The 25,533-nt window shown below is 50.8% G+C and overlaps 6 protein-coding genes across 6 annotated transcripts; 3 read left to right on the forward strand and 3 right to left on the reverse strand.

Annotated features, from left to right (window-relative positions):
• Positions 1-2,167: 2,167 nt before the first annotated feature.
• PpBr36_08453 (uncharacterized protein) lies at positions 2,168-2,308 on the reverse strand (the record flags this gene model as incomplete). The annotated part of the gene is made up of 1 exon (XM_029895584.1): positions 2,168-2,308. The coding sequence occupies one exon, from the start codon at positions 2,306-2,308 to the stop codon at positions 2,168-2,170; it is 141 nt and encodes a 46-aa protein (XP_029747254.1).
• Positions 2,309-10,252: 7,944 nt separating this feature from the next.
• PpBr36_08454 (uncharacterized protein) lies at positions 10,253-11,550 on the forward strand (the record flags this gene model as incomplete). Its single annotated transcript, XM_029895585.1, has 2 exons — positions 10,253-11,172; positions 11,424-11,550. The coding sequence occupies 2 exons, from the start codon at positions 10,253-10,255 to the stop codon at positions 11,548-11,550; spliced, it is 1,047 nt and encodes a 348-aa protein (XP_029747260.1).
• PpBr36_08455 (uncharacterized protein) lies at positions 11,511-12,704 on the reverse strand (the record flags this gene model as incomplete). The annotated part of the gene is made up of 5 exons (XM_029895586.1): positions 11,511-11,666; positions 11,747-11,842; positions 12,084-12,198; positions 12,252-12,377; positions 12,673-12,704. The coding sequence occupies 5 exons, from the start codon at positions 12,702-12,704 to the stop codon at positions 11,511-11,513; spliced, it is 525 nt and encodes a 174-aa protein (XP_029747258.1).
• A 499-nt stretch (positions 12,705-13,203) lies between these two features.
• On the reverse strand, positions 13,204-15,842 carry PpBr36_08456 (uncharacterized protein; the record flags this gene model as incomplete). Its single annotated transcript, XM_029895587.1, has 4 exons — positions 13,204-13,637; positions 13,721-14,552; positions 14,646-15,175; positions 15,245-15,842. 4 exons carry the CDS (start codon positions 15,840-15,842, stop codon positions 13,204-13,206), a joined length of 2,394 nt encoding a protein of 797 aa, XP_029747262.1.
• Positions 15,843-18,512: 2,670 nt separating this feature from the next.
• PpBr36_08457 (uncharacterized protein) lies at positions 18,513-21,817 on the forward strand (the record flags this gene model as incomplete). Its single annotated transcript, XM_029895588.1, has 4 exons — positions 18,513-19,278; positions 19,471-20,351; positions 20,835-21,438; positions 21,552-21,817. The coding sequence occupies 4 exons, from the start codon at positions 18,513-18,515 to the stop codon at positions 21,815-21,817; spliced, it is 2,517 nt and encodes an 838-aa protein (XP_029747261.1).
• A 1,368-nt stretch (positions 21,818-23,185) lies between these two features.
• Positions 23,186-24,862, forward strand: PpBr36_08458 (uncharacterized protein; the record flags this gene model as incomplete). Its single annotated transcript, XM_029895589.1, has 3 exons — positions 23,186-23,350; positions 23,455-23,661; positions 23,741-24,862. The coding sequence occupies 3 exons, from the start codon at positions 23,186-23,188 to the stop codon at positions 24,860-24,862; spliced, it is 1,494 nt and encodes a 497-aa protein (XP_029747248.1).
• Positions 24,863-25,533: the final 671 nt, after the last annotated feature.

The raw sequence follows: 25,533 nt of genomic DNA on the forward strand, positions 1-25,533 counted from the left end.
CCATGTGTCTCTCTTTGCGGATGCGCATGTGGGCTGCAGCAGATCCCGCTGCCACGCAACGGCCAAAAACTCGCCCTTTTGCTGCCTCTTGTCTGTGTCTGTACTGCGGTAATGACTGGCATAGACGGGTCTTTACTTTCTCCTCCTTTGCTGCCGAATCTTTCTCTCCGCTATTACCTGGTCTAGACTACCTGGGCGGACTTACCAGCAAGCACTATGCATGACCTTTGCTGTGCCATGCTGCACAAGACCGGCGACCCGATCTCGAATCCCGAGATCCCCGCCCCAATCTTCGTTTGTAAGCCGGCTGCAGACTGGAGGGCATTTGCTCTGGATTTTTTTTGGGGGGGTGGGGCCTTTGCAAGTCGGTGTGTGTCGTAACATCGGGGGTTGGGTGTGTCGGAATCCGCACCAACCACCAAGGCGATAAAGGGTGGCTTGCATAGGATCCAGAGACTCCGCATTATGGGTCCAGTCAAAATCTCGCCGGGGCTCTTTTCAATCAATCCAATCACCGCTCACCACGTCTCATATCAAAGGAGGAAAAAAAAAAAAAAAAACACACCAGGCAATCTATTTTCAAGGTCGGTTAACCGCTAGAGTTGGTGTGTTCCAGCCCGCAGTGTCCTTTTTGTCCTTTGGCGTTTGCTTGGCTGGGCTTTTGTGGCTTTCTCAACAGCACCAATGCTTCTCTCTCATGTTTTACTTCTTCAGCCTTTTTTTGTTTCTCCCCCATCAACTCCCGCTCTTTGGTGGGGGATGAGAAAAAAATTGGGTTTCTCGCTAGAAAAATTCGCAGCAAGCCGTCAAACGACAAAGTAGCGGTCGGGACGCGTACATGTCAGTAGCATCCAAAACCATCATCCACCACCCACTAATATCTTTTTTTTTTCTGATTTCCTTTGACGCGTTTGCAATCTCCCCCTGCTGGTTGACTGAATGGCTGTCCAGTAGCACCCCTGTTGTGGTGGTCATTCCAATCCGACACTGGAAATAAACAAGTGAAGGACGGAAGAGGGGTGAGTTAATCATGCACATCATTCTGCTGTTGGTCTGTTAATATTTTCTCTCTTCTCCCTATCGTCGGGTGATAAAAAGACACTCTTTACCAAAGCTCCCTGGTCCGCTCCTTGAAAATTTCCTATATGGAAAAAATACAGCTGGGAAGCTCTCTGTGATTGGCTGAAAAATCATTGAATTTAGCGGGCCGTTTTCCGCCTTATACCTTATTCTGCGAAATTGCTGGGATCTAGCACCCAAGAAGGCGGCCCACCCACGCTTTTTTTTTTTTTTCTCTCTCTTTGTCAACGCATCACTGCACACCCTTAGTTCGCTGCCAAGGGAGGGGATGCATGTGTTTGCATGCTGTCGGTGTGTGGGACAGGCCCAACGCAGGCGATGCGAGATGGGTGAAGCCGGGAGTGCTTATGTGGGCCGAAGGAGGGGGAAGCCCTCTACCGCTGTACTCCGTACTTTTTTTGTACTGCGTAAAGAGATGGATGTGGGTTGCGGTTCTTTTTTTTTTTCCCTGCTGCTGTGCGCCCCCGGCTCCCCTGCTGGGATGGGATGCTGGACCTTGTTCACAGCAGGCACAATCCTAGCGGCATGGGTGAAGGTGCCTGCCTGCCCTGCCTTAGCTGTAAGCAGGCACTTTGCACGCTTTGCATGGCGGGGTTGACGATGTTTACTACTGGAGAGGGAAACAGCACCTGCAGGACTGACATGTCAAAGCCTCAATGGAACAAGAAGAATAGGGACCGGACCGTTAATTGGCCTCCCGGATATGCTGCCTCTATATCCCGCCGCCTCTCATGCTTGCCCATGCCGGGTGGGAAGCCCGTCGTCCATGTTATCAAGTTCTGCAGCATGCAAGCGAGATCCGGCGTCGATCCAAAAGGAAAGAGGTGTACAAAACAAAGTATCCACCATCTATCTATCAGGCTGGCTTGGCTGGGCTTACTGTTGCAGTGGAGTGCTTTTTTTTTCCCCCATCACACACACATTCAGGTACTCATCCGAAAACTACTCTGCGCTCCTCGGTTCTCTTTGAGGTGAATGCGTTGTCCGCCGTTTGCTTTTGTTTGGGTCCAATTCCAATTGGGGAAAAAGGAATGCTACGAGCGGTGGGCAAATCAGCCAAATCAATTGCCTTTTTGTTTCGTCCGCCTCACCCACAACCAGACGACGAGGGCCGCCCAGGGAGCCGACCGCCTCGAACCTGACGTTTTGGTCCAATAATACGATGGCACACAAAGTCCCTGAGCATCCCCCGATCCCCCCCTGGTAAGACTGAAGAGTCGTACGGCATGGATTATTTTGAGTCGTCGCCCGCCGGCGTCCTGACCATCCCGGACCTGTCCTTTTTTCCCTCTCTACCCCTCCCCCCGAAACTCCCTTCCCACTGATACCAAAATAAATTTACCTTGTTCCCAGTAACATTCTTTCGGTCAGGAAGACACTAGCGTACTCAGAGTTTAGGGGCTCGACGTATGGGATCACAAAGGTAATAAAATGCGAGATGACAGATCGGAAGAATACCTGCTACGTAGGTCCTTCCAAGGCTAGGCAACCAGACAGCAAATACTGTAGTGCATCTACCGTTTTTGAGGGTGCATTGGGGTTAGGGTGAGGGGCGAGGGAAGCTTCCTGTGCCCAGGGTCTGGTCTGGTCTCGATCGCCACTTGTCCCTTCGCGTCAAGGCTGCATAAGCGTGTGAGCTTGCTTGCGATTAACTGCGCCGTGGGATGGAGGCGCCTCTGTTGATATACATATGTACATATATCATTGCCGTTATTACAATAAGTGGCCAGAGACGACAAAAGAACCAAAATCGGGTTTAGCAAAGCAATCGTAGCTTACGGTTGGGCGAGATCCAAACCTTGCTCTCTGCCAACTCCAGCCATCTTTTTTTGTTAATAAAAATTATTTTATTTTATTTTACCATTTCAAGCGACAAGCAAGGAGGCTAAGTACTGGGGGTGAGAAAACGGGGGTCCACTAGGTTCGCGCGCACACTGTGACGTTGAAGAGGCGCGCCATTTACTTCGCTGGCGAGTTGTCGTTGGTTTGAGAGGGAAAAAAAAGTTATTCGTTCCAAAATCCTCACCGCTACTCTAAATCAACACCCCCCCATCCATGTTGAACAACCTTGTGGTCCCCGCCTGGGGTGCACGGTCTCTTGCTTACCGTAGACCCAGTCCACTGCGTAGTACGTAGCTAAAACTAACTGGCAGAAAAGAGCGGCTGGGATTCGAGAAACAAAAGAAAATAGACCGGCGACAAGACAAAAAAAAAAAAAAAAAAAAAAAAAAAGAAAGAAAGATTACAGATGAGGGGGACAAGGGAAATTGCAAGGGAAAAAAACTTAGGCTGCCTGTTCTTACGAATTTTCAGCCAATGACGTATTTTTCGGCGTCTCGTTTGGGTGTTTTTTTTTTTCTTTACCGTTTTTGTGGATTCTTTGGTTTACTTCTTTATTTACCCTGAGAGAATGTGGCGTGAAATGTTGCGCACAGTACGCCAGTACTAGTGCGTTAACAATTTCTATTTGACAATGGGCGTCTTGAGAGACAGACCAAACACAAACAAAAGAAAGCGACCATGACGACTTTCCTGGTGCCATCTTGATTTTCTCACATGGGCAAAGATTAAGCAAAATAAAAATAAAAAGCCATAAAACGATCATGGCTGATTGCTTGATTTACCGGCTTCGAACCTAGAAACAGACCATCTCATGATGAGAATTCTGTGCATCGATGGTCTGGTATGAAGTTTGAACCTGCTTCTGCTGTACCGACCTAGTGCTTGTCTGAATTGGCCACCCACCAATCAACCTGTCAGTCGAATCATTCTCCTGTTGAGGAGACTGCCGGTGGTAGGGTCGTCGGTCTTGCCCGTGTCCGTTTGGTCTCGGCCAAAGACGACCCCCCTGCCCTTTGTTTTTTCTTTTCTTTTTTTCCCCCCCTTTACTGTATCAGTAGGATCCTCTATTTTGATCTCGTGACGAAGTTCGAACCAGTTGACAAACGTCTGGGTTGAGCATCGTTGGGCCCCCATCAAGTAGGACATTGTTTGCCGGCGTGGGCTCAACGACTTGCTACCGGTTCTCTTCCACCCCGGTACAACACTCCCCCTCCCTCCTCGCCCAGCTGATGAGATGGCAACAGTGCCCAAGGGCTAGACAAAAAAAAAAAAAATAGAAAAAAAAAAGTCGGTTCATGCCTCCTGACGGGTCCGACGAGAAATCCTGGGACGATGGCCTTTCCGCGCGCCTCCAGGGTGTTGTTCCGGGACCGAACTTATTCGAACCCACACGCAACAGAGGCACGGCGCTCCCTCAATGGCTCTTCTGCTTCCTCCCTTGCTTCCCCCCCTCTGTCTTTTGCTGGCCTTTGCTCTACCGCTTGTTCCTTCATTCATCATCCTACCTCTCGATGCCTTGTCCGTTCCAGGATGTTTATAAAAATAAATAAAAAAATAAAATAAAAACTACAATACCAACAGAACAACAACAGTAAGCCTAGAAAACAAGGGTCCTGCTTCCCAAGTTGCTTGCTGCGCCTGTGGCCAAGTCAAGGACGACCCCGGTATTCTGTCCTTCCTTTTTTTTTGTTGTGCTCCATGCTGCAGTACACCTGCCGTGCGGGGAGTGTACACCTGCATGCGAGTGGCAGTAGCCTACATGTACGTACAGCGGGCATGTACAGATCCTTTATTTTTAATTTGATGACATGTTATTTATTGATTTGTTTGCCTCTACCTTGCCACGCCGTTGCCAACAAGCAATGCAGTCGAATCGGTCAGGGCAAAAAAAAAAAAAAAAAAAAAAAAAAAAAAAAAAAAAAAAAAAAAAAAAAAAAACACCACTCTTCTGCCTTCGTCATACATTAGCTCTTCCGGGTATGTCGACGGGGAGGCCGATGGGCTTTTTCTTTAGACCTAACTGGTCCTCTGTCGTTCCTTGCGTCTACCCCGAAAAGAATTGTCTTCTTGGACGCCATTTTGTGTCGTACATTGCATGTTAAATGTCAATTTACTCCTCGGGCATTAGCTCCCCCAAGATTTGTTGTTTCTACTGCAGAGCTGCTGTGACTTTGATTTTTTTTTTTTTCCGCTGGGGGGTGGGTGTGTTGATCTGCATGCGTTACATAAGAAAAGCCATATGAAATATGCAAAATGCAAAATGCATGCGCCCGTAGGTTTGCATGGTTTTCTAGAGCACTGCGGGAAGACTGCTTACAGAGGCTTGAATTGTAATATATTAGCTGCTGCTATTTGGTCGTGTAAACCTTTTTATATATAAAAAAGGGGGAGATGGCTACAGGAACTGAGAATCTTTGATATAATGACAACAGGATGTTTTGTCAGAGCATTGTGGACTTGTTGTATGATATCAAAGAGTGGTCATGTTATTCAGTACATTCATATCCATCATGAAAGCAGTATTTGCAGCTGTGTCAGCAATTTAATTCCGTTATGAGAGCTTGAGTTCCCTCATCTGGATACCATCATCTACTCATTATGATACTACCAAACCTCTCACAACCTCTTCAGCCGTAAGGCCTCAAGAGGAGACTTTGATCGTTTCCTGCCACGTATTCTACATTTACTTTCCTGTCCACGTTGCCGCGCAACAAGGGGAACATAACTATACTCCAAGGTCACTGCACGAGGGTTCGGGTTCGGACAAGTCCTTGCTTGGTCGACCACAGGCCCGGGAAAATTCTCCTCTTTCGTGATCTCCTGCCTTGACCTTGTACACCAAGGATATCAACTATTCCTCCGTCGGCCTGACCTTGTCGACACCCAGAATCCCCTGTCAAGATGAAGGGGGTGTGTGTACATACCATAAAGCATATATCGGGAACATGTCTTCTCTGACTGTATGTAACACGGCCGAGTTCCTCTAGCCGCTCTGTACAGTCCCCGGGCTTTTGGTTCGACGCGCATCCCAAACCATCTCCTTTCAAGGACAGGTCTAACTGCAAGGGGCAAAGAAATTGCAACTTATGCGCCTAATGCAGCCTCTTGTGGACCAGTCCTATAGAGCTTACATGAGAGAAGGGAGTCAAAGAAGTCTAGACCCGGCCACGAGCAAGAGAATCAGGGGCCGGCAAGGAATCAAAAGAACAGACCGTTCTCGGCGAGTCTTTCCAGCTGGCCCATCTCAATTCTTGTGGCCACTCCGTCCCTGACCGATGCCTGGGATTACTCAGATGTAAACATCGGATGCAAAATCATGACTTTTGATGATGGGTAGCCCGGCGCTAGCTATTCTGCCTCGGGGAGCTGCTCCCTGGCTCTGGCAGATGCTGCTATTCTTCGCCTTCCCCGAACCCGAATGTTGGTGCTGTCTGTGCAACTCGACTGACGCCAAACCCGATCCTTTCCAACCGCCCCCTCCCCGCCCAGAGCATCAAGTACCAGCACGCAAACCCAGTCGTGCTTGGTACACGAACCTTCGTGAGACGTTGGACGTGGCGCCCTGCCGAAATACGTCTGACGGGACGACAATGGGATTCGGTCAAGGAGAAGAAAAAACCCGTTCAGGGGCGGGCTTTGACCAAGTAGAAAAGACGAGATGATTGCCTGGGACAACTGCGGGAAGTATAAACACTCCCCCACTCCTCGGCGACCTGGGTCCATGCCCATACAGTATCTCCTCACATAGCCGGAGGGCATTGGGCGGGTTCTGCTTAGTCGAGGGCTCCCGGGTGCCACGAGCCACTGATCGGACTGACCTTGTCCAGCACCGGGAGTGGCTCGAAGGGAACTTTTGTGCTTTCTCAAATTTGTTCAAAATTTCCGCTAAAGCCCGGCCCCACGTCTGCTAAAGGAAAGAATCCAACAAACTGCCTAGCAAGGGAGAGTATACGAGTCGTTGGCCCGTTATGGTTATATGCTTAGGCGTGTTTGTCGCACAATGGATACCACCTTTCCGTCGGTTCCTTGAGTACCTCTCCTTTTCCGCTCCGCTCCCTGTCTCTCTCTCTCTCCCTCCCCCCCCCTCTCTCTCTCTCTCTGTCCTTGTAGGCTTTTGCGTCTGGCCCATGCAAACATGAACAGCAAACTCTGGCTCGTCGCATCAACAAAAGAACAGATGACCTGCGTTGCTTGCTCGCGCTTGTTTTCCACAGCACGCGACTAGAAAGGAGGGGGTTAAGAATTTAAGACGGACTGCATGCAGGACCAATGCTGAAGTCAATGGCGATTCTCCTTTTCCGTTGAGGGTCCTGTCAAGTACACGCAGAGGTATGCTTTTGACTCCATGGGACCTGCAGAAAACTAAGCACAGGCAGTGAAAACTTGGAAGTAAATGCGTCGATTTGCGTCATGAACACTTTATTTTTTTTGCTTTGTTTCTTTTTTTCATTTTTTCCCCCAAAGTAACCCAAGGAGGTGATGACTAACCGATTATGTTTGACTGGTGAACGCATCCCATGAAACGCGGAGAAACAAAGTTTTCGGAGGATTTTTGTATGGGTTTGGCTAGCTATCCCGGCGGACAGGATTGTGCAAGCATGGTTCCTGGAAAAAGGGAGAAGAGTGAGGGGGACAGCCACCACGGCACGAGGATCTATTTTCATGCACGTCAAGTAGGAAAGATGTATGCCGGCCACATGCTCCAGGGATTCTTTAAATTGAATCTGGACGTTGCTACCTCCGCTCTCTTCCTTACTCGACAAGGATGTTGCCGGTTGCCGGTATGCTTAGTATTGACAGGCAATTCATGGCTTGTAAATCACGTTGCTGCGCACGTTGCACGTCGCCACGCTTCGCGACTCGCCCGTCCACGTGCGTAGGGGGTGGCGGACTTTGTGAATGTTTTCACTTTTTATTTTTATTTTTTATTATTTTTTCCCCTTCTTTCTCGGATAGTAAAAAGCCACTAGTAAAAGTTAGTCATAAACCCGTGCCCCTGTGTATAGGGAGGCAAGAGCAATAACTCAAACATACGATGGTAGCATGGTCAGGCACAGATGAGAAGAGAAGTCTATCAATCTCACTTCAGAGCCGTCGAGCTCAGACTGTTTCCAAGCAGCAGTGGGTGGAGGAAAAAAAAGGAGAAGTGTATGGATCAGTACTCCCGCTTTGTCGTTGTCTGGCCGCCATGCACATGCACGCAGTAGAGTATGTTCGGACGGGAAAACAGGAGGGACGGAGGGGGACAGAAACCGGGAGACTAACCCAAAGCACAGAATGCCATGTGGTCAGCAGCCGCAGCAGAAGTGCATAGTGGCATCCCGGAGGGCCTAACCTAATATTCAGATTGTACGGCGTGACTTTTGGCAGACAGATAGCCTCATTTACCCTGATAACGTTCCATGCTTGTGTTTAGGTTTCCTTCTTTATCTCAGGGGGAAGCAAGGTACGGGTGGCTTTCTATACGAAGGCCAGTGTCAAGACGAATGGGAGATGCAAACTGTGGGATGAAAAGAAGGTTTCCTCCGGGGGGCCCTGGCAGTATACAGACTACCGGTAATTAGTACATAGTAGGTTTGCATGAATTTATAGCAGCAAGATTTGAGTTGCCGTGCTCCCGAAGGCTGCCTGTCGTTGTGGGATGATTTATCCGGTCTCACAAATGCTAGGACTGCCCATGTAGTCTGAATCTCATCAAGCTGCCAGGGCAAACTTATTCGGCGGTCCTGCCGGGGATGAGACAGTGCAGAGTACCGAACAACCCTACAGGACCGCTGATACGAAGAACCTGAGGGAAAGAACAAGCTTTTATCTCTCCACCTAGGTTCGATTCGCTTGATGCAAAACCATAAGATTTGGGTAATTTTTATCGAAGCACAAAGGGTGTGGACGTATATGCTCTGGCGGTGGAAATGTGCCGCTAGGCTGGTCGCTGCCGCATGGCGGTTGCAGAGAGCGTGGACAGCTGCAAGGCACAACGAACGAATGCAACGCAAAAGCCTTTTTTGCGTAATGGAGGGCGCGGAAGTATGTACAAAGACAGGATGCAGCTGAAGCCAAGTCGCCTGCATGTAGATGCGTTGCGTTGCGTTGCTCGTTGTTGTTAGCTTTTGCCTCTGCACCAGAAACGCACCCGCGCGCGCCTTGCCGTGCAGGTTGCCTTGCAGCAAACTGTCCAGCGTCACTTTTACTGTGCCGCCATGTCCGGCACGACGGGTTTAGACTAAACTGGCTTGGGCCGTGCTCTGATCCGTCGGCATTAACCCATAGATGTGGCTCGTTGAACCCCATCAGATGCGACGACGTGGCATGGGATGGATGCGATTGCATTATGATGTACGTCAAGTCGAGTTGCCACAGCGGCGTGCTGTTCGGGCGAATTTTTATCTTGTTTTTTGTTGTCGTATGGTAGTCCAGTTAGTACAATGGCATCAAAATCTTCAAAGGGGAACCGAAAGTCTTCAACGTTGGCTCATGATTACAGCTCGATTTTCGGCTGTGAAAGTTTGGGATGTTTTCAAGGCTGAAATCAATCATGAGACAGGACCAAGACATTCGCGATGAGATTTAGCCCCTATGAGAAGAATAAAATGTTCGGGGTTTGTGCTTATGCTTAGTGCCCGGTCTCCGAAGGAAGGGACAGCAAAATACCGCTAAAAGGAGAATTGATGATCGTCCCAGCACTAGTGTCTGTCGGTGGGGTTTTTTTTTGGGTGTCCGAAACTGCTGAACAAGGTGGAATGTGCGCTGGAGATCAATAACAAAGTCCCTGTAACACCAGCAACAGCTTTGATCCCATCCCAAATGTTTTGAGCACAATCCATCCTTCGTCAACCGACCGTGAAAACCTGTTACTGAAATATTCGCACAAACAGCCTGTCAATACAAGGCACGATTAACGGGAAACCCCATTTAAACTTGTCACTTGACGCTTCTCAGACGCGAGGTTCACGGACAGTGCATGTGGCTTTGGCAGGACAAACCCCAGGCGGACGCTATTCCATTGCTTCCGAGAGCAGAACATCCGTACTTGCGCAGCAGGTACAAACGGGCTGAAAATCATCGGGTGGGAACTTTGTTCTCGCCGCATTCCGGGACATTGTGAAAGTTTTCAACCGAGCAATCAAGGCTCGACAGTTTTCCGGTGTTGCCGTCATACGAAGGGACGAAAGATTCAGGGAACCGACCAGCCAGGGCCCAGGAGAGGGGACAAAAAAAAAAAAAAAAAAAAAAACAATCAGCTCGTCATTTTGCTCGTTCGTACCACCGCTTCTTCCCCTCCTGTTGACACCGACCGGACCTTTTTGCCTGAAGTACGAGCAGCACGGATATGTCACAACCCCCACCGTCTTCTGGTGCAAGCGAAGCGCAGAGACAGGAAGCAGGCCTACCCACAGCGTCGCTGTCAACACGCCCTCAGAATCCCAAGAAAGCTGCCGAGCCCCAGTACGGACGACGCTTTGACCCGTGGAACTCGGTGTCTCTCGGACATCAACGTTCCGAGACGACCGGCCCGCTCGGATGGAGGGAGAGCCGCGCCGCAAAGCTGGGCGGCCAGTTCCGCGCTGGATATCGCGGCGGCGGTGGAGAGCGGGTGTCGGACGCCGTTGGCCGGGGCAGCAAGGACTTTGATGAGACCTTGGGCGCTGTCGTGGGCAAGGATGCCCGCGCTCGCGCAGCTTGCAGCGTCGTGGACATGCTCAGGCGGCCGGGGGCCATGAAGGATGGTGGCGCTGCGGCTGGGAGATCTACTGGAATGTCATCGTCATTATCACCATCCGTGTCATCACCATCTACAGGATACCCAATAATAGCAGCACCATTGCCCAAGTTGGCAATATCAGAGGACAAACTACCAGATACAGATTTACCATCACCACCCACATATGTTTCACAAGTAAACACAACCACGGATGAACAGACCAAGGCATCTCAAAAGCAAGAAAACCAAAAGTCTGAGAAGAAGCTGAGAGGCGGCATATTCGACGGACTGGTCATCTACGTGAACGGGAGTACACACCCACTCATCTCAGATCACAAGCTTAAGCATGTGCTGGCGGAAAACGGCGCACGCATGACTATACATCTGGGCCGCCGCCAGGTCACACACGTCATACTTGGCCGCCCTGCTGCCTCCTCCGCCACGAATAAAGGTATATCCGGTGCGGGCGGGGGATTGGCCGCCGGGAAACTCGAGAGGGAGATCCGGAGGGTGGGCGGATGCGGTGTCAAATTTGTTGGTGTGGAATGGTAGGAACCCGTATTTTTCGTACATACCATCCTCACCCAGCAAACAAAAAAACATTCCGTCAAGTGTTTTCCCCTACCGAGCCCGAGGATCTGGTTATACTGTGGATCATTTGCCTTGCTGCTCCTGGCCAGCACTCTCCGCCTTATTCTTGTTCCCCCGCTCTTGAATTTTTACTGGCACGTGCATGGGACTGCTTTTACTACAATACCTTGGTCACACCGGATAAATAATACTAACTCAAATCTTTCAGGATACTCGAAAGCGTCAAGGCAGGACGAAGACTGCCTGAAGCCCGGTTCGCAGGCCTCAAAATGGCACCTGGTGGCCAGCAAAGTGTCTATGACACATTCTCGAGACCAAACCGGTCAAACAGTTGATCTATAGCACCGGCAAGCAGCACCAGAGAACCCAGTAGTTCGGGCTCGGCCGCTACATCTGCAAGTCGGACGTTGTGACGCTTCTGCGAGGGGGGCAGGTGGCGGAGGACGAGAGCCTGCCCCCTAGTGTCATTAGCATGGCGTGTCTTTTGCCATGATCTGAAGAAACCACAGGGCTTGCAACTCGTGGTCATACCGTAGAAGCATGATTGATGATCCTCGCGCCTGAGAAGTTTGGCCCGTTTGCCCAGCTCGATTTGGGCACCAGCGGTGAGGGAGGGCGTTGGTCGCACTGGGATGGGCAATCTTGTGGGCCTGCTGCGAGGTCTTTGGATAGATTTTGTCACGTTGTTTTTTTGCCTTGTACGAGGTGATACGGACACTCCACCCCCTTTTCCCAGTTTTTGCTTGGAGATCGTTGTTTCTTTTTTTTTTCTCTCTCTTTCTTTTGTAGTGTTATACCACGGTCAGCATGTCTAGGATTCAGGGGCGCATCGGGAATCGTGTTTGACGCTAGGAAATGACTTGCATACCATTATAATCTTGGCGTTTTGTATTTCTTCATTTGTTCTGTTCATCTTGGTCCACTGGTGCTGAGTGACCCTGGGACTCCTGACAGAAGTCGCGTGCTCCCGCAGACGGGGACCGCTGGTGCAAGGCCTGTCATCGGTCCGGACTTTTTTCACGTTGTGCAGACTTACTTGTAACCATCATCGATGCCAGAGTGGGTAAGAGGGAGGAGGGTTTTCAGCTGTCGAAGCAACATTTCATACCCATGCATCGAGTTTCGGGAGACGGATGGGCGTGTTTGTCCTCCTTCACACCATCTAATACATACATACCACCTACAAGGCCCGTCTAATCGCTCGAGCAGGCTTCCACATGTCAAATTCAAGTCGACCCGGTCAACCCAGCTGCAATGACATGCTCTATCGCGTTTTTCTTTTTCTTCTAGAACAGCTTCTCCAACGGCTGCCTGCATGTGAGAGACCTTGGATTACTTATAGACCGAAGTAGGGTAGGGTACGTAAAACCACCCCTCGGCTCTCCTCCCCACCCAAAACCAAAAAAAAGAAACCCTCCTTTGGCTCGCCTTGAGTAGAAAGTAGAATAGTGTCACACAGTGCAGCCTCGAATACGAGACCTGGTGCCATCATTTAATCAATTCGAAGCATTCTCATTGGGGGCCGGCCCGGGCTAACGATTTGGCGACATGAGCTCTCTTTCTCCCCATTTTCTCTTGAGCTTGGCCTGGCGTTTTTTTTTTTTTTTAATTTTTTTTTCCAGAGGTAAACGACCGGATCATCCATCTGACCCAAGCCCATTTTGGCAGTATCTCGCGCTGCAACGGAGCAAAATCTTGAAGACGGGACTGCTGCCAAGAGCTCAGTGGTATGTTAGCGCTAAATTAGTTAGTTGGTAATGGAAGAAAGGACCCGGTCACTCGGCTTGTAAGTGCAATCTACCTGCCATCTTGCTTGAGGGTCGGTAATGTCTACTAAAGGTTTACATATGCTTGTTTTCAGGGCTTGGACTTGGGTCACGGAGTTGTCTATCAGTTGAAGAACGCAGGCGGAGTGACAGTTGAGCTAGCATAGACAGAAATACCGAGAAATCTCTCCCTCCATCTCTCTCAAAACGACTAGTTTTTATTTACAGCTTGGCCTTAGGAGCACGATCTCCACCGGCCTTGCCCTGCCGCTCAAAGTACTCCTTGATCTTGGCCCTTGCGACCTCGACGACCGCCGCATCCTCAACCGTAGATGGTATGGTGACCTCCTTGTCTGGCTCTCCCTTGCTGGCGTTCTCAAACAGCTCCCTGATGACGCGGCGTAGAGTCTTGCCCGACCTCGTCTTGGGGATCATGCCCTGGCCGCGGATGATACCACGGAGCGCCGCGATGGCGCCGACCTGCTTGCGGATGAGTTGCTGTATCTCAGACAGCAGTTGTTCGTCCGTCATATCCTCGTTGCTCGGCGTGGTCGTCACCAGCGCGAATGGCATCTGCCCCTTGAGTGAATCGGGGATGCCGACGACGCAGACTTCGGTCACCAGGGGGTGGCTGGTGATTGCTTCCTCCAAAGTGCCTGAGAAGAGAATGATATTAGCATTTGTCGGGCAATCAATCGCCTTCCATATAGCTTGAACTGGGAAAATGGCTGCGGCTTACCAGTAGATAGCCGGTGGGCTGCAACATTGATAATATCGTCTATAAAATCCATGTTAGCCGTGTCCTGGAATCCATTATAGCGTAGCACAGTTTTACCTGATCTGCTCATGATGTGCACGTAACCATCCTCGTCAATGACACCGGTATCGCCCGTGTCGACCCAGAGTCCATTGAAGCGCTTAAAGTAGCCCCGGAAGAATCTGGGCTCGTCATTCCACAGCGTCCGGAACGCGGTTGGGGCAAGGGGTGTGGCCATGACAATGTTGCCCATCTTGCCCCTGGGAAGCTCTTCACCTTCGTCATTCACAACCCTCACGTCAAACCCAGGCATCGGCTTGCCCGCGCTGCCGGGTTTGGATCTCAGAGGCCGAATCTTCTGGGTTCTGACGCAAGTCTTGCCGTCCTTGCCATGTTGCGGGACCAGTGCAATTCCCGAGATGGGCGAGCCGGACTCGGTCGACCACCAGTTGTCTATGACGTGGGCGTCGGGCGCGGCATGTTTGTCCAAAACCTCCTGGTACGCTTCCACGATCGCGGGCTCCGACCTTTCACCGGCTAGGAAGAGAGCTCGAAGGCTCTTCAAGCCTCCGCGCCGACCGTACTTTTCGACAAACTCACTATCGGGGTCAGCCTTTCGGATGGCCCTGAGTGCAGTCGGCGCCGTAAAGAGACTGTTGACTTTGTACTCTTCGACGATGCGCCAAAACGCTCCAGCATCAGGGGTTCCTACAGGCTTCCCTTCGTAGAGCACCGTAGCGGCGCCAGTGATGAGCGGACCATAGAGTGTGTAGGAGTGTGAGACCACCCAACCGATGTCGCTGAAACAGGCCATCTGATTAGGTGCAGAAGAAGAATTACGTCAGTGGAGCTTTTTGTATAAATTCGGGTATGCATCCGCGTTCATCAGAGTTTTGTCTTGACTTACAACATCCCCAGGACCATGGATGCCAAACTTGGAGTTGATGGACAAGTGCAGACCGACGGCGTGTCCCCCTGAATCCCTCACAACACCTTTCGGCAAGCCCGTTGTTCCACTGGTGTATATGATGTAGATAGGATCGCTGCTACCCACAGGGACACACTCGACAGGAGGCAGCTTTCTCGCCTTGGCCGAGGAGACGAGTTTGTGCCATATGCGCTCACCATCCTCTCGCCTCACCGGCTCCCATCGCAGCTGCTCGCGCTGCCACACAATGGTCTTTGAAGGCTTCCATTTGCAGTTCGCGACGGCTTCTTTGACCAGATTACGATATGCTAACGGGCCCTTACCCGCTTCAATGCCGCACGATGCCGTCAGGATGGCAACGGGACGTGAGGCGTCGATTCGTTGGGCTAGAGCTCCAGATGCAAAGCCACCAAACACGACGGAGTGGATGGCGCCGAGGCGATTTATAGCCAGTATACCGATGAGAGCGGCGGGTATCATGGGCACTGCATCGGAGTCAATTAATGGCCCTGTTTTCATGTTCGAACTCATAGGGAGGGAAAAAAAAAATAAAAGAAAACGGTAGTGGCTGGACGCACTATAAACCAAAACAACATCCCCTTTTCTTACACCCTCCTGCCTCAAAACGGCAGCAAACATGGCGACCTCCTCTAGAAGCTCCTTATAGCTGAGTCGCTGTTTCGTTGCAGTCACGGGACTGTCGTAAAAGATTGCCGGGGCATCGCCGTTGCCCTTTTCGACATGCCGGTCTAGACAGTTGTAGCATGTCGAAATCTCACCGCCTGGGAACCACTCCCAGTGTGGGTGCGACACCTCAGAGTCTCCATCGAGGACTTTCTTTGAACTCTTGTTTAGGATTGCAGAGGGTTTCTTGTGCCAGTACAGATGCTCAGCTTGTTGGCCCCAGAAAGAGACCGGGTCAGCCAGCGAGTGGGCGTGTAACTCGTCTTGCGGATGATTGTCCATGCTGGATCTTGTGCTTGCTGCTGTGCTGTAAAGTACTTTCTGCAAAGTGCCTGAGCTCTTTTCAGCGCCTAGGCTTATTGCAGAAATTGGTACTGGTTTCTGGTATATACTCAGGGGCAGCAGCCCGATTTGTACCCCAGTCGACACCGTACACTTCCATTTGGCCGCGAGCCCCAATGCCGATCGAGGACCGCTACGAAAGACGCTCATGGAGAGCGACAGGGAGTGTCCCTCATTTGACGACACACACACACACACACACAATGCACCGCAACCAGTGGAATGCGGAGAAGAATGCGTACCACCCCCAAGACACAACCGGCCTAAATTCCTGGTCCCAGGTAGAGAGGTACAGTACCTAAGGTCGGTCCAATTTGGTCGGGTCCGTTCGTCCACGCGCCGTCGAGAAGTCCTCGGCTATCACTTCGCACGGCTGAAGGAAAACCGTTTGTTGACTTGATCTGCGCCGACGGTTCATCTGCAGGCTAGTCCGTCCTTCTATAGGCCTCTTTCATCCTAATTTTGAATCAAGACCTGGTTGTCCCCAAGAGGCCAAGCAGTCTAGCCCAGAGCTTGCTTCCCCCGCATCAATCAATTCCTTTTCCCCGGCTTGCATCATACCTCGCCTGGGCACACATTTCTACCTTAGCTGCCATTTTGTGAGAACCGAAATGATGTCATGGTCGCGGAGAGAAGTGACTCGATTTGCATTATATGTTTATGGAAGCGAATAAAACTAGTTTAGGGCGAAATTTGACGATGAATTTCTCAAAATGAGAAAAAGTTTGAAATGGCTAGGTTTGGATGAGGACTTATCAGGCAAGCGTGTTTTAGGCCACTAATGTACTGTACCTTCTCGGTTCAAAGCTCCGGCCCGCTATACTTTGGCTCCCGCTAGAGCGATAGCAACCACGTGATCTCGGTTATTACAGCCTGCCTCTAAAGTCTGGTTTGCACTGGAGAAAGAAAGCTTCAGTTACGTTCAATTCAACCTTGGCACATGTGAGCGATCACGGAACCTCAAACCCTGTATCATAATATCCTCTGGATGATTTTACCATTAGATTTATCTGGAGGTGCATTTGCTAGCTTAGCTTGCCCTGACCTTTTATTATCTGCAATCAACTAGCCCGACATTACCCATCGACCTAGGATTCAATTTTTGCCAACTATATTATGATGCTTTGATGTGGTTTATGAAGATTCTGGTAACAGCGAAGGTGTGGACCCAATGCTCCTGCAACAACAACCCTACTAGTAAATATCCAGAAAGTTACTTCAACAAGGCCTCCAGCCACGGTCGATTACTATCAAAGCAGCAGGCCTAATGCTCAACCCACCTTGTGTTTGTTACCGACCCGCCTTCGGCTTTTGCATCTTCAGAGGTATCTAACGCGTCAGCAACAAGTCCATCTTTATGGGCACCCAGAGAACCATACTGTGGGCTTTTCAAACGAGACAAGGTATGACATTTTGTTCAGACGCGTTTCCCAAGCAGTACAGGATTTTGGACCTCGTTATCAACCAAGCTCCTGGCTCGACGTACATTAACCTTTGATCCACAAAGAGGTGTTCTTGGTTAATGAGAAGGAATATCGGCATAGCCACTACTTGCGTAGTGGGTATTCTCGTCACCATGCCATGTCCATTGTTCAACCAGCAGAGACACCCAGCATTTCATTCCTAAGCGGCATTTCGGTATTGTCATAACTAACCAAGTTAAGTCGTTAGTTATTAATTTTGACGTTTGTGTTAGTAAAAAAATATCTTTGTCTCTTTCTTGTTCTTTGTCCATCGTCGAATGGCAAGAAAACTCTTCCAAGATGTTTGATTCGGTCATATCCGGGTGGAGAGGGGCAAGGTAAAGTCGCACTTACACGGTAGCATACCACGGTGAGCCACCCCCTGCCCATGCATAGAGAAGGGCTAGACAACTGCAAGATGGCGAAAGGCGGCCCAAAGATATCCGTCAAGAAACAAGGTAGTTTATTTGTTTGTTTGTCCGCCACTTTTATCTTAACGAACATGGTGGCCCTAGTGCAATATACCTTTTTTTCATCTTTTCTTCTTCCTTCTTCCTTTTTCTTCACCTTCTGCCATCTTGTGTTTGTGTTTCGCCTTGTCGATAGCCCGGAGTGATTTTATTGTTCCACCACACCACAGGTTTGATGTTGCACGCCCCTTCTTCATTGGCGGCAGGCAAAAAGGGGACAGGTAAACAAACCAAAAGATAAAACAAGGAAAGAAATGAGCAAAGCTCAAACAAGGCAAGCGAAGTGAGCTCCTGTCTGCTTGTCACGTGGGAGACACAAGCTAGCTCTTGCGATGGACTGCATGCGGTTAACCGCCCTCCCTGGCGCGGAAAACCCAGGCGAAGACATACTGCCCAGGCCTCCGTTTGCTCTTGCTTCCCGGCTTAAGTAGAAATGGGAAACAAGCCAGACCGTCAAACCATCATCGATGGGCGTCATTCAAAAGAAGTCGTATCGGCTTGCCCTCGGCCTCTCATCATCTCCAATACCGCTTCTGTTGCCTTATCCACATGTCTTTACAGCTCCTGTCTCTTTGTGCTGTGTCTTTAGTAACGCGGCTGCGAGCACCGGACTAAACATCCTCCAAATCTGCGTACCTGGGATCTTTGCTGTCTGTTCGCTCGTCATTTGAGTTTGCTGCAGCTCTCCGTCGGTCTTGCCAGCATTTCCAGCACTTCTGCACGTCAGTTAGTATAAATCGACAGTCTAGTCGGGCCAATAACCTGACTCCCGTTTGTGCACGCCGCCTGCCGCCCGCCTCACACGTCAGGGATATAACGACAGGCCCCTTATCAAAATCCTCGACAACTTGGCTTCTTCGCTGCCTTCTCTGTTTGCTTCTTGAACCATGGACTTCCCTAACCAACCTCCGTCGACCTCGGGCTTCAGAGCTCCACCTGCTGTTCAAAACGCTGCCAGCACTGCGTTCAGAATATCATCCCCTACTAGACTCAGCCCTGCCATATCTCACTCTCCCTGTTCTTCAACAGCATCGTTTACAGTCACCGACGGAGTGAAAGTCTCGAGAAAACGCTCACCTGATTCCATACTGCGAGCTCACGACTTCGATCTCCTCGTTCATTCTGTAGGTCCCAAATCGCCAAGTGCAACGGCAGATATACTAGATCTTTACTCCGAGACCGCGTCCAACATCATGAATGAACCGCAAAATCTTCAAGGTCGTGACAGCCGGGGTGAGATAGAAGACCTCTTGACAGGCCGGTGTCCGAGTACGCCGAGCAGACTGGAAGTGTGCATGGGTGGTGGTTCAGGTGGGTATCACCAACCACGCTATGTCGATACTGATCCCGGCCTTTGGTGGCCAGATGTTCCAAATGCGTGCAGCAGCCGGGCGAGTCCTGCTTCCTACTTCGCTTCTTTTCAAACTGGAGGCGGTGACGCCGGCGGTGGCTATGGCACCAGCAATTGCGGCGCCGACGGTGCTCTGAATTCCCCATCGGCTCCCTTCTCGACGGGCATACCAGCCGCCGAACCACAGCTAAGGGGAAGCTCTGCCGCAGGTGATATTGTAACTTCAACCGAGACTGGAAAGAACGACCGGAGCTGTCAGAAACAGGCGCAATCACGCAGAAACAACAATAATGCCACAGGGGGTAAGCAAACGCCCTGATTTTCTCCACTTACCACCTTCATTGATCTCCTTCAGTTCAACAAAGAAACGCAGGTCCTTTCATGCGCATTTTCTTGTGTGAGGGGTGAGGTTCTGTCATCGTCTCGAAAATCGAGTTGAGATATCACTTTTCTGACGAGGAACTGACCGAATCCATGTTACCTAAAACCAACAGAACCTTCCACGAGCGGTGATTCGAGGCCTGGCTTGACTCTTCAGCAGCCGCTGGCACCGGTTGGCAAAAGTCGTACGGATAACAACGGTTTGGCAACTACGTCCTCGGTCGTGCCTTCCTCATTTGGTTTGCAGAGGCTCTCCAATTTGAATCAGAACCACTACTACTGGCCATCCTCCCGCCCAAACTTCTCGTCTCCCACTTCCTCTCCCGTACAATATCGCCACAACGGCACCAATAATCTCCCTAACTCTTCATTTTCTGTTGCTGCTCCGGGCTCAGGCTTGCCAGGCTCCACGGTCTTTCAGCCCGTGATCGAGCCAGGTAGGCAGTCTTCCGTATCAACCACTGAGATATCAGGCAACCCTCCTGTGACTCTTTCCAAGCGCTGGGAGTCGCTTTCACGAAATTCAGTTTCAATTTTGCAGCCTGCCCAGCACCATAACCTGCAGAACCAACAAAACGCTTTCTTCAACCATCGCAACTCAACCAGAGCAGCTCATCGCAAACATCACCACCCCGTCACTGAAGCGACATCAAACAATACGATGTCATCCGCGGGTGCTTCGAGCGCACACATGGCGCAAACTTCTCTGTCACAGTCATCGCCCATTTCGACTGCTCGGACCAGTGGTGGGCTTTCTGATGACGAAGCCCCGAACACTGCGAACGAGTATGATGATGGCGAGAACTACTTTGCCTACTGCTTTGATCGAGGCAACGGACGCTATACACGCCTAATCCCCGCCGATGTGCTCCCTCCGCTGATGGATATCCCTTCGGTGGAGCACAGCTGCGCCGGAATGCGGGTGTTGCCAGTTCCGCGAAACCTTGCGCCAACCGGCCGATCTATCAACATGCAGCCTGTTGATTTTGCTACGGTAAGCACTTTCCAAACGGTAATTTCATTTCTCAAAATCAGATTTAGCGGATGGCCTCGATACAAATGGCCAGTGTGTTTGCTGGCATCCCCAAATCTGGCGCAAGAAGAGAGCGACCGGAGAAGTTCCGGTGAGCGAGAAACTTCCTGAACTGTCATTTGCTAAGCTTCAACTCGTCCGGGCAGTCTCATCGCGACTCCGTTTCCTTTGCAACTTCTCTCTCGAGAAGCCCGGATCTTGTTCAGGTACATGACCCTTGCTTTTGCCTTTTGAAGTTTTTGACATGTGTGCTCTTCCATGCATATCTATGTGTCGCTGCGTCTTGGTAAGATTCAGATAATACCAACGCACAGTCACCGCTGTACCCCATGGTTGCTCAGTTCATACGATGCGGGGAACTCAGAGTTCATGGTAGCAGAAGAGATAAAGTGTACAAGGAGCCATTAGATGGACCAACTACTAACACTCTCTTGTCATTACAAGTCGCGCATCGACAACATCGTCGCCACGCAGCCTCAACCCATGCCTCCGACGACCCCAAAGCGCCTCAAGATATACTGCGACAAATGGGTTCATGAGGGTGTCTGTGCATTCACCCAGCAGGGATGCAAGTATAAGCACGAGATGCCGTTTGACCGTGAGACGCAGAAGTCCCTTGGACTGTTTCATGGCCTTCCTTCATGGTGGCGGAAACATCACAGCGAGCTGCAACGCCAGATCGAAGCCAGCGACGCTTCTCCTACTGACCAACAAGCTCTAGTTGTGGGCAGCCGCTCCCTCAACGCCTCTGGCGAGGAGCCCATTTACCTTGGAGGTGGCGTAGATGGGTATGGTGGCCATGTTCAGACTCCCCTAGCCGGCCGCCGACAGCACCATTCCACTGACCTTTCTTGGAGGCGGCAAGAGGCTCATTCAATGGCCTCGACGGTTGAGATGACTTCGCCCCCTACCCCTCCGTCATCGGGTTCCCGAGCCAACAAGACATTTACCATGCCTGAGCATACAGATTCCTCCGCTTCCCATGGCAGGCGACGATTTTCGAATTCTGGACGTGGTGGAGTTATGTCTGGCTTCGGTGGACATGTCAGTAAGTCCCCCCCGGAAGCCCATCACCGTCCTGATAGACAAGTGACGAATATTTGCTTCATCGCTATATCACTACCGTCAGCTTAGAGTCTAACTATTGAAACATGGCAATAGCACCGTACGTGACGGCAGGTCATGGGCTGCCTGTGGGACGTGGAGGCGACAGATCAGCTGGCTGGGGTGCTGTTGGGACTCCTGTCCCGACTGGATTCCAACTTCCCGCTGGCTCGGCTGCCCGCTCTGGACCACAGAATCGCCCTGAGCGAAGAGGAAGCAACAAGTTCGCCTCCATGAACATGTTTGATCAGCTCTCGCTCGAAAATCCGCCAGATTCCCCCGATGATGCGGATGACAACGGCGAGGGCGCCCAGCTAGCTTAGCACTCGAGATGCTATTCAAGCACTGGCTGCGCCGGAAAAGAAAAAAAGAAAAAAAAAAAAAGAACCCCGAGAAACCAGAGAAAAAAAAGAAACAGAATGAGAAACAACAAAAAAACAGAGGAGAATGAGACGCTGGCCGCGAACCTCCGTCCAGCTAACTGGAGTGTTGCGTTGCGCGATGATGTGAGTTTTGCTGAAAAACAACTTTTGGCTTACTTGCTAGATTGCTGACCTCTCCCATAGGACTGAATTTCTTAGTCCCTGTTATTTGGTGCTGATACTTACAATTAGATCATGTCGATGAAGGGTATCTATCTATGTCAGGATGCGGCAAGCCAAATCAAATATGGAAGGACCCTATCTATGATGATAGGGGCGTATTGCCTAGCGCGATCTGCAACATTTCAACCATTCTTTCGGATTGGCTTGTCATCGAATTCTTGAAGATTCTTCTATCTTTCCTTTTCTATGTCTCGGATCTCTGACAAAGTCGAGAACACTGGCTCGCGTCAAACGCAGCTCTTCAGCATTTCTTTAAGCTTTCCTTTACGGCAGTTTCCGCTTCACGCGCTTCAGGGGTCGGATCTCATTCCAACGGTACTTGCTGGTCGTGACTTGACGAGGATGCCTCGATATTGGCTGATGCTAGAGCTGTCGAGCACATCGGACGGAGCCACTGCACCTTCGGTTGACTGCCTACCTGCCTTGAGTTCTCGATCTCCCCCAAAATTTCCTCTTCTGTTATTAAATTTCTGGTTCGCGTCAAGGGAGGCGGCCGTCTGTACGTATGTATAGAATGAACGGTTATTTAAGTTGGTCACTGATCCTTTGGATCGGACCAGGATAGTTTTATTGGGCAGTATGACCCAATCACGGAATTTCAATTGCATTCAAGAAAAGAAAAAAGAGATGTTATTGTGACCAGAAGATGCAACTAATCAATTGTACCATACAGTGTAATGGCGTACAGTATTATTACAGTGTGGTGTCTCTGAAGCTCAATCCACTTTGTTGCTGCGGGGCTGCGGGCAGCGGGCAACAGCGGACGGTGGGGAGCTCACAGCTCCATCGTTTCTCGACGACACCAACTTCCTAGCTTGCCTGATAACCAGACCACATTGCTACCTGGTAGATGCGAATACGTGCCCAGACCCCATAGACCTACGAAGGCCCGGATCATAGCCCAGTGGCCAACATAATCCTACAAAGTAACTTCGCCAAAAGACGGCAGAAACTTTGAAACCAAGCCAAGGCTTTCCAGTCCTATCCCGAGTTACTTCACGAGCACAGCACACATAAGCTGCCGATCGACCCCGAATCGCAAAAAGCTCCCTCGAGCAAGGCCCAACCCGCGCGGGGCGCTCGACCATGGATCACTGCGCGTCGGTCCTTTTGGCCTTCCCTACCGAAGAGGCTTCAAAGGCCGATAATGAGACGTACAACAAGGCCGTCAAGGCGCACATCTCCAACATCAACTCTCTTTTCAAGGAGCGTAGCGCCGTGATCGGAGACAATGCCTACAATTTATTAGACGTATGTGGCGGCGGGGTACTCTGAGGGGCGATGGTGATGGCGATATGGCAAGTAGTTTGTTGGTGTTTACTCGGCTGACGATGCTCGCTCGTTTGCACATGTAGCTGCTCAACCCGGCGGTAAACTCATTATCATACCTCTTTCTACTTGCCGCTTTACTGCCGCAAGGTACGAAGAATGCCGACTACGACAAGCAATTCGCAGAGCGTGTCATTCTCTTCTTCCGGCGCTTCGACCCTCGACAGATCCGGTACATGGGCGTTGCATTTTCCGACCTCTTTTCCGCCACTGGTCGACGTAATGTCATGCCAGTACGTCTTCTCCGACCGAGAAATTGGACATCGCATTTATATCATGGACCTGACTGATACATTTTTTTACTCTTCGTAGCCAACCATAGCCGTTCCCATCTTGGCCGACGCCCTGCTTCGCCTCGATCCCTCGGGTTCCGTACTTACATCAAACCACATCTTCCTAATGAAGCTAGCGTATAACAGCAACGTTATCGGGCCTGCACTTCGGGTTGCCGCCAAACGTATTGTTCACTACCCGGGAATGATAAATCCACCAGACCCCAAGGCCCTGATTCTATGTGATCTTCGTCTCCCGCCGTCATCCTACATATCCCAAGACACTGGCTTCACCACGAGGCTCACGGCGCTCCAGGTCCTTGAGTACGACTGGCTTGTCGGCTTGCTGTACTGCGCGGCCCGGGACTGGCCGGCAGCACAGGCAGCTTTTGCTCGCGCAGCGTCACACCCCTCCCGGGACTCGGGCGTGAGCAAAGTTATGCTCGAGGCGTTCAAGAAGTGGGTGCTGGTCAGCCTGTTGGCAGAAGGCCGCATCACCACACCCGGCGGGTTTCCGCAATACATCAGCCAGGCCTCCGCCAGGACGTTTGGTATCATGGCCCGGCCTTACGCGGCCGTTGCGAAGCGCTTCGAGTCGGCTGATGCCGACGCTCTTCGACTCGCGGTTGAAGTTTCTACCCAGCAGTTTGCCGAAGACGGCAACGAGGGTCTGATAGCTGAGGTCCTTGAGTCGCACCAGAAGTGGCAGATTGTACGCCTCCGAGAAGTTTACTCAAAGGTCTCTCTCGCCGAGATCAACGCGAAGACAAAGAGTGCTGTCACCGGTGCCCCAGTCGGCAGCGAGGAGGAGTTGACGCAGCTTATTGAGACTATGATCGCCTCGGGAATGCTGAGGGCTGCCATCGAACCACCTCGAGCAACCGGCAGCGACGGCACAACCACGCCCGCCTGCCTGGCGTTCCTGGCAGAGGAGGCCGACACTACGGAGCAGGAGGTAGCCCAGCGGATAGCCCAGTCCGTCGAGCGCATCAAGCAACTCGGAGCGGTCTACAACGCTACCAAGGAGCGGCTGGCCACGAGCAGGGAGTACATTAGGCACGCTGTAAAGGACCAGAAACGCGAGAAGGACAACCGAGAGGGCGGCTTCGAGACGCAGATCGAGGACGAGGATCTAATGTCCGGCATAGTATCTGGGCAGTAGGAAAGCCTGTTTTTGAATCCAGAAATGTGGCATGCGGATGCTGAACAGTATACATTTGACTTTTGATGTGTTGAATGAAACCCACAATTCAGTTCCTGACGTGTGGCAAGACTTCGGCATACCACTTTTTGCTTTGGGTTACTAGTCGTATGAAATGGGGGAGTTTGATTTGATTTCTACACAATGAGCAACGGAGTTACGGGGCAGGCGAATGGGAACAATGGACCAGACAGACAGCTCGTTTTCACTTTTTCTTTTCCGGTCGCACAAGAATTCATGACTTCGTTCGGGCGGTTACGAAAAGACCTTGATGTACGAATGGAGAGTGCGTCGAATCGACTATGCATCGCGCTGGAGCAACTAGACGTTCTTGATTACTTGGACTTCTTTATCAAGGGGTTGTTTTGGGTCAGGTTGATCGACGGTAAGGTCTATGGCGCGACAACCAGGTTCAACCAGTCTAATACAGAACTAGCTGTGGTAAATGATAGAGGATACACATACAACTAGATAACCTCGTATCTACTCTGTGCACGAATGGTTGATAAATGACATTGCGAACCGTGAATATGTGTCAGTGTCAAATGGACCGCTGATAAGGAAAACTGACTGCTTGTCAAAATGGCCCTTGATTTCTGTTGACCGAATCGGTGTCGCGAAAACAACAACTA

The sequence above is a fragment of the Pyricularia pennisetigena genome, chromosome 5, assembly GCF_004337985.1.
Source record: "Pyricularia pennisetigena strain Br36 chromosome 5, whole genome shotgun sequence".
Lineage (NCBI taxonomy): Eukaryota > Fungi > Ascomycota > Sordariomycetes > Magnaporthales > Pyriculariaceae > Pyricularia > Pyricularia pennisetigena.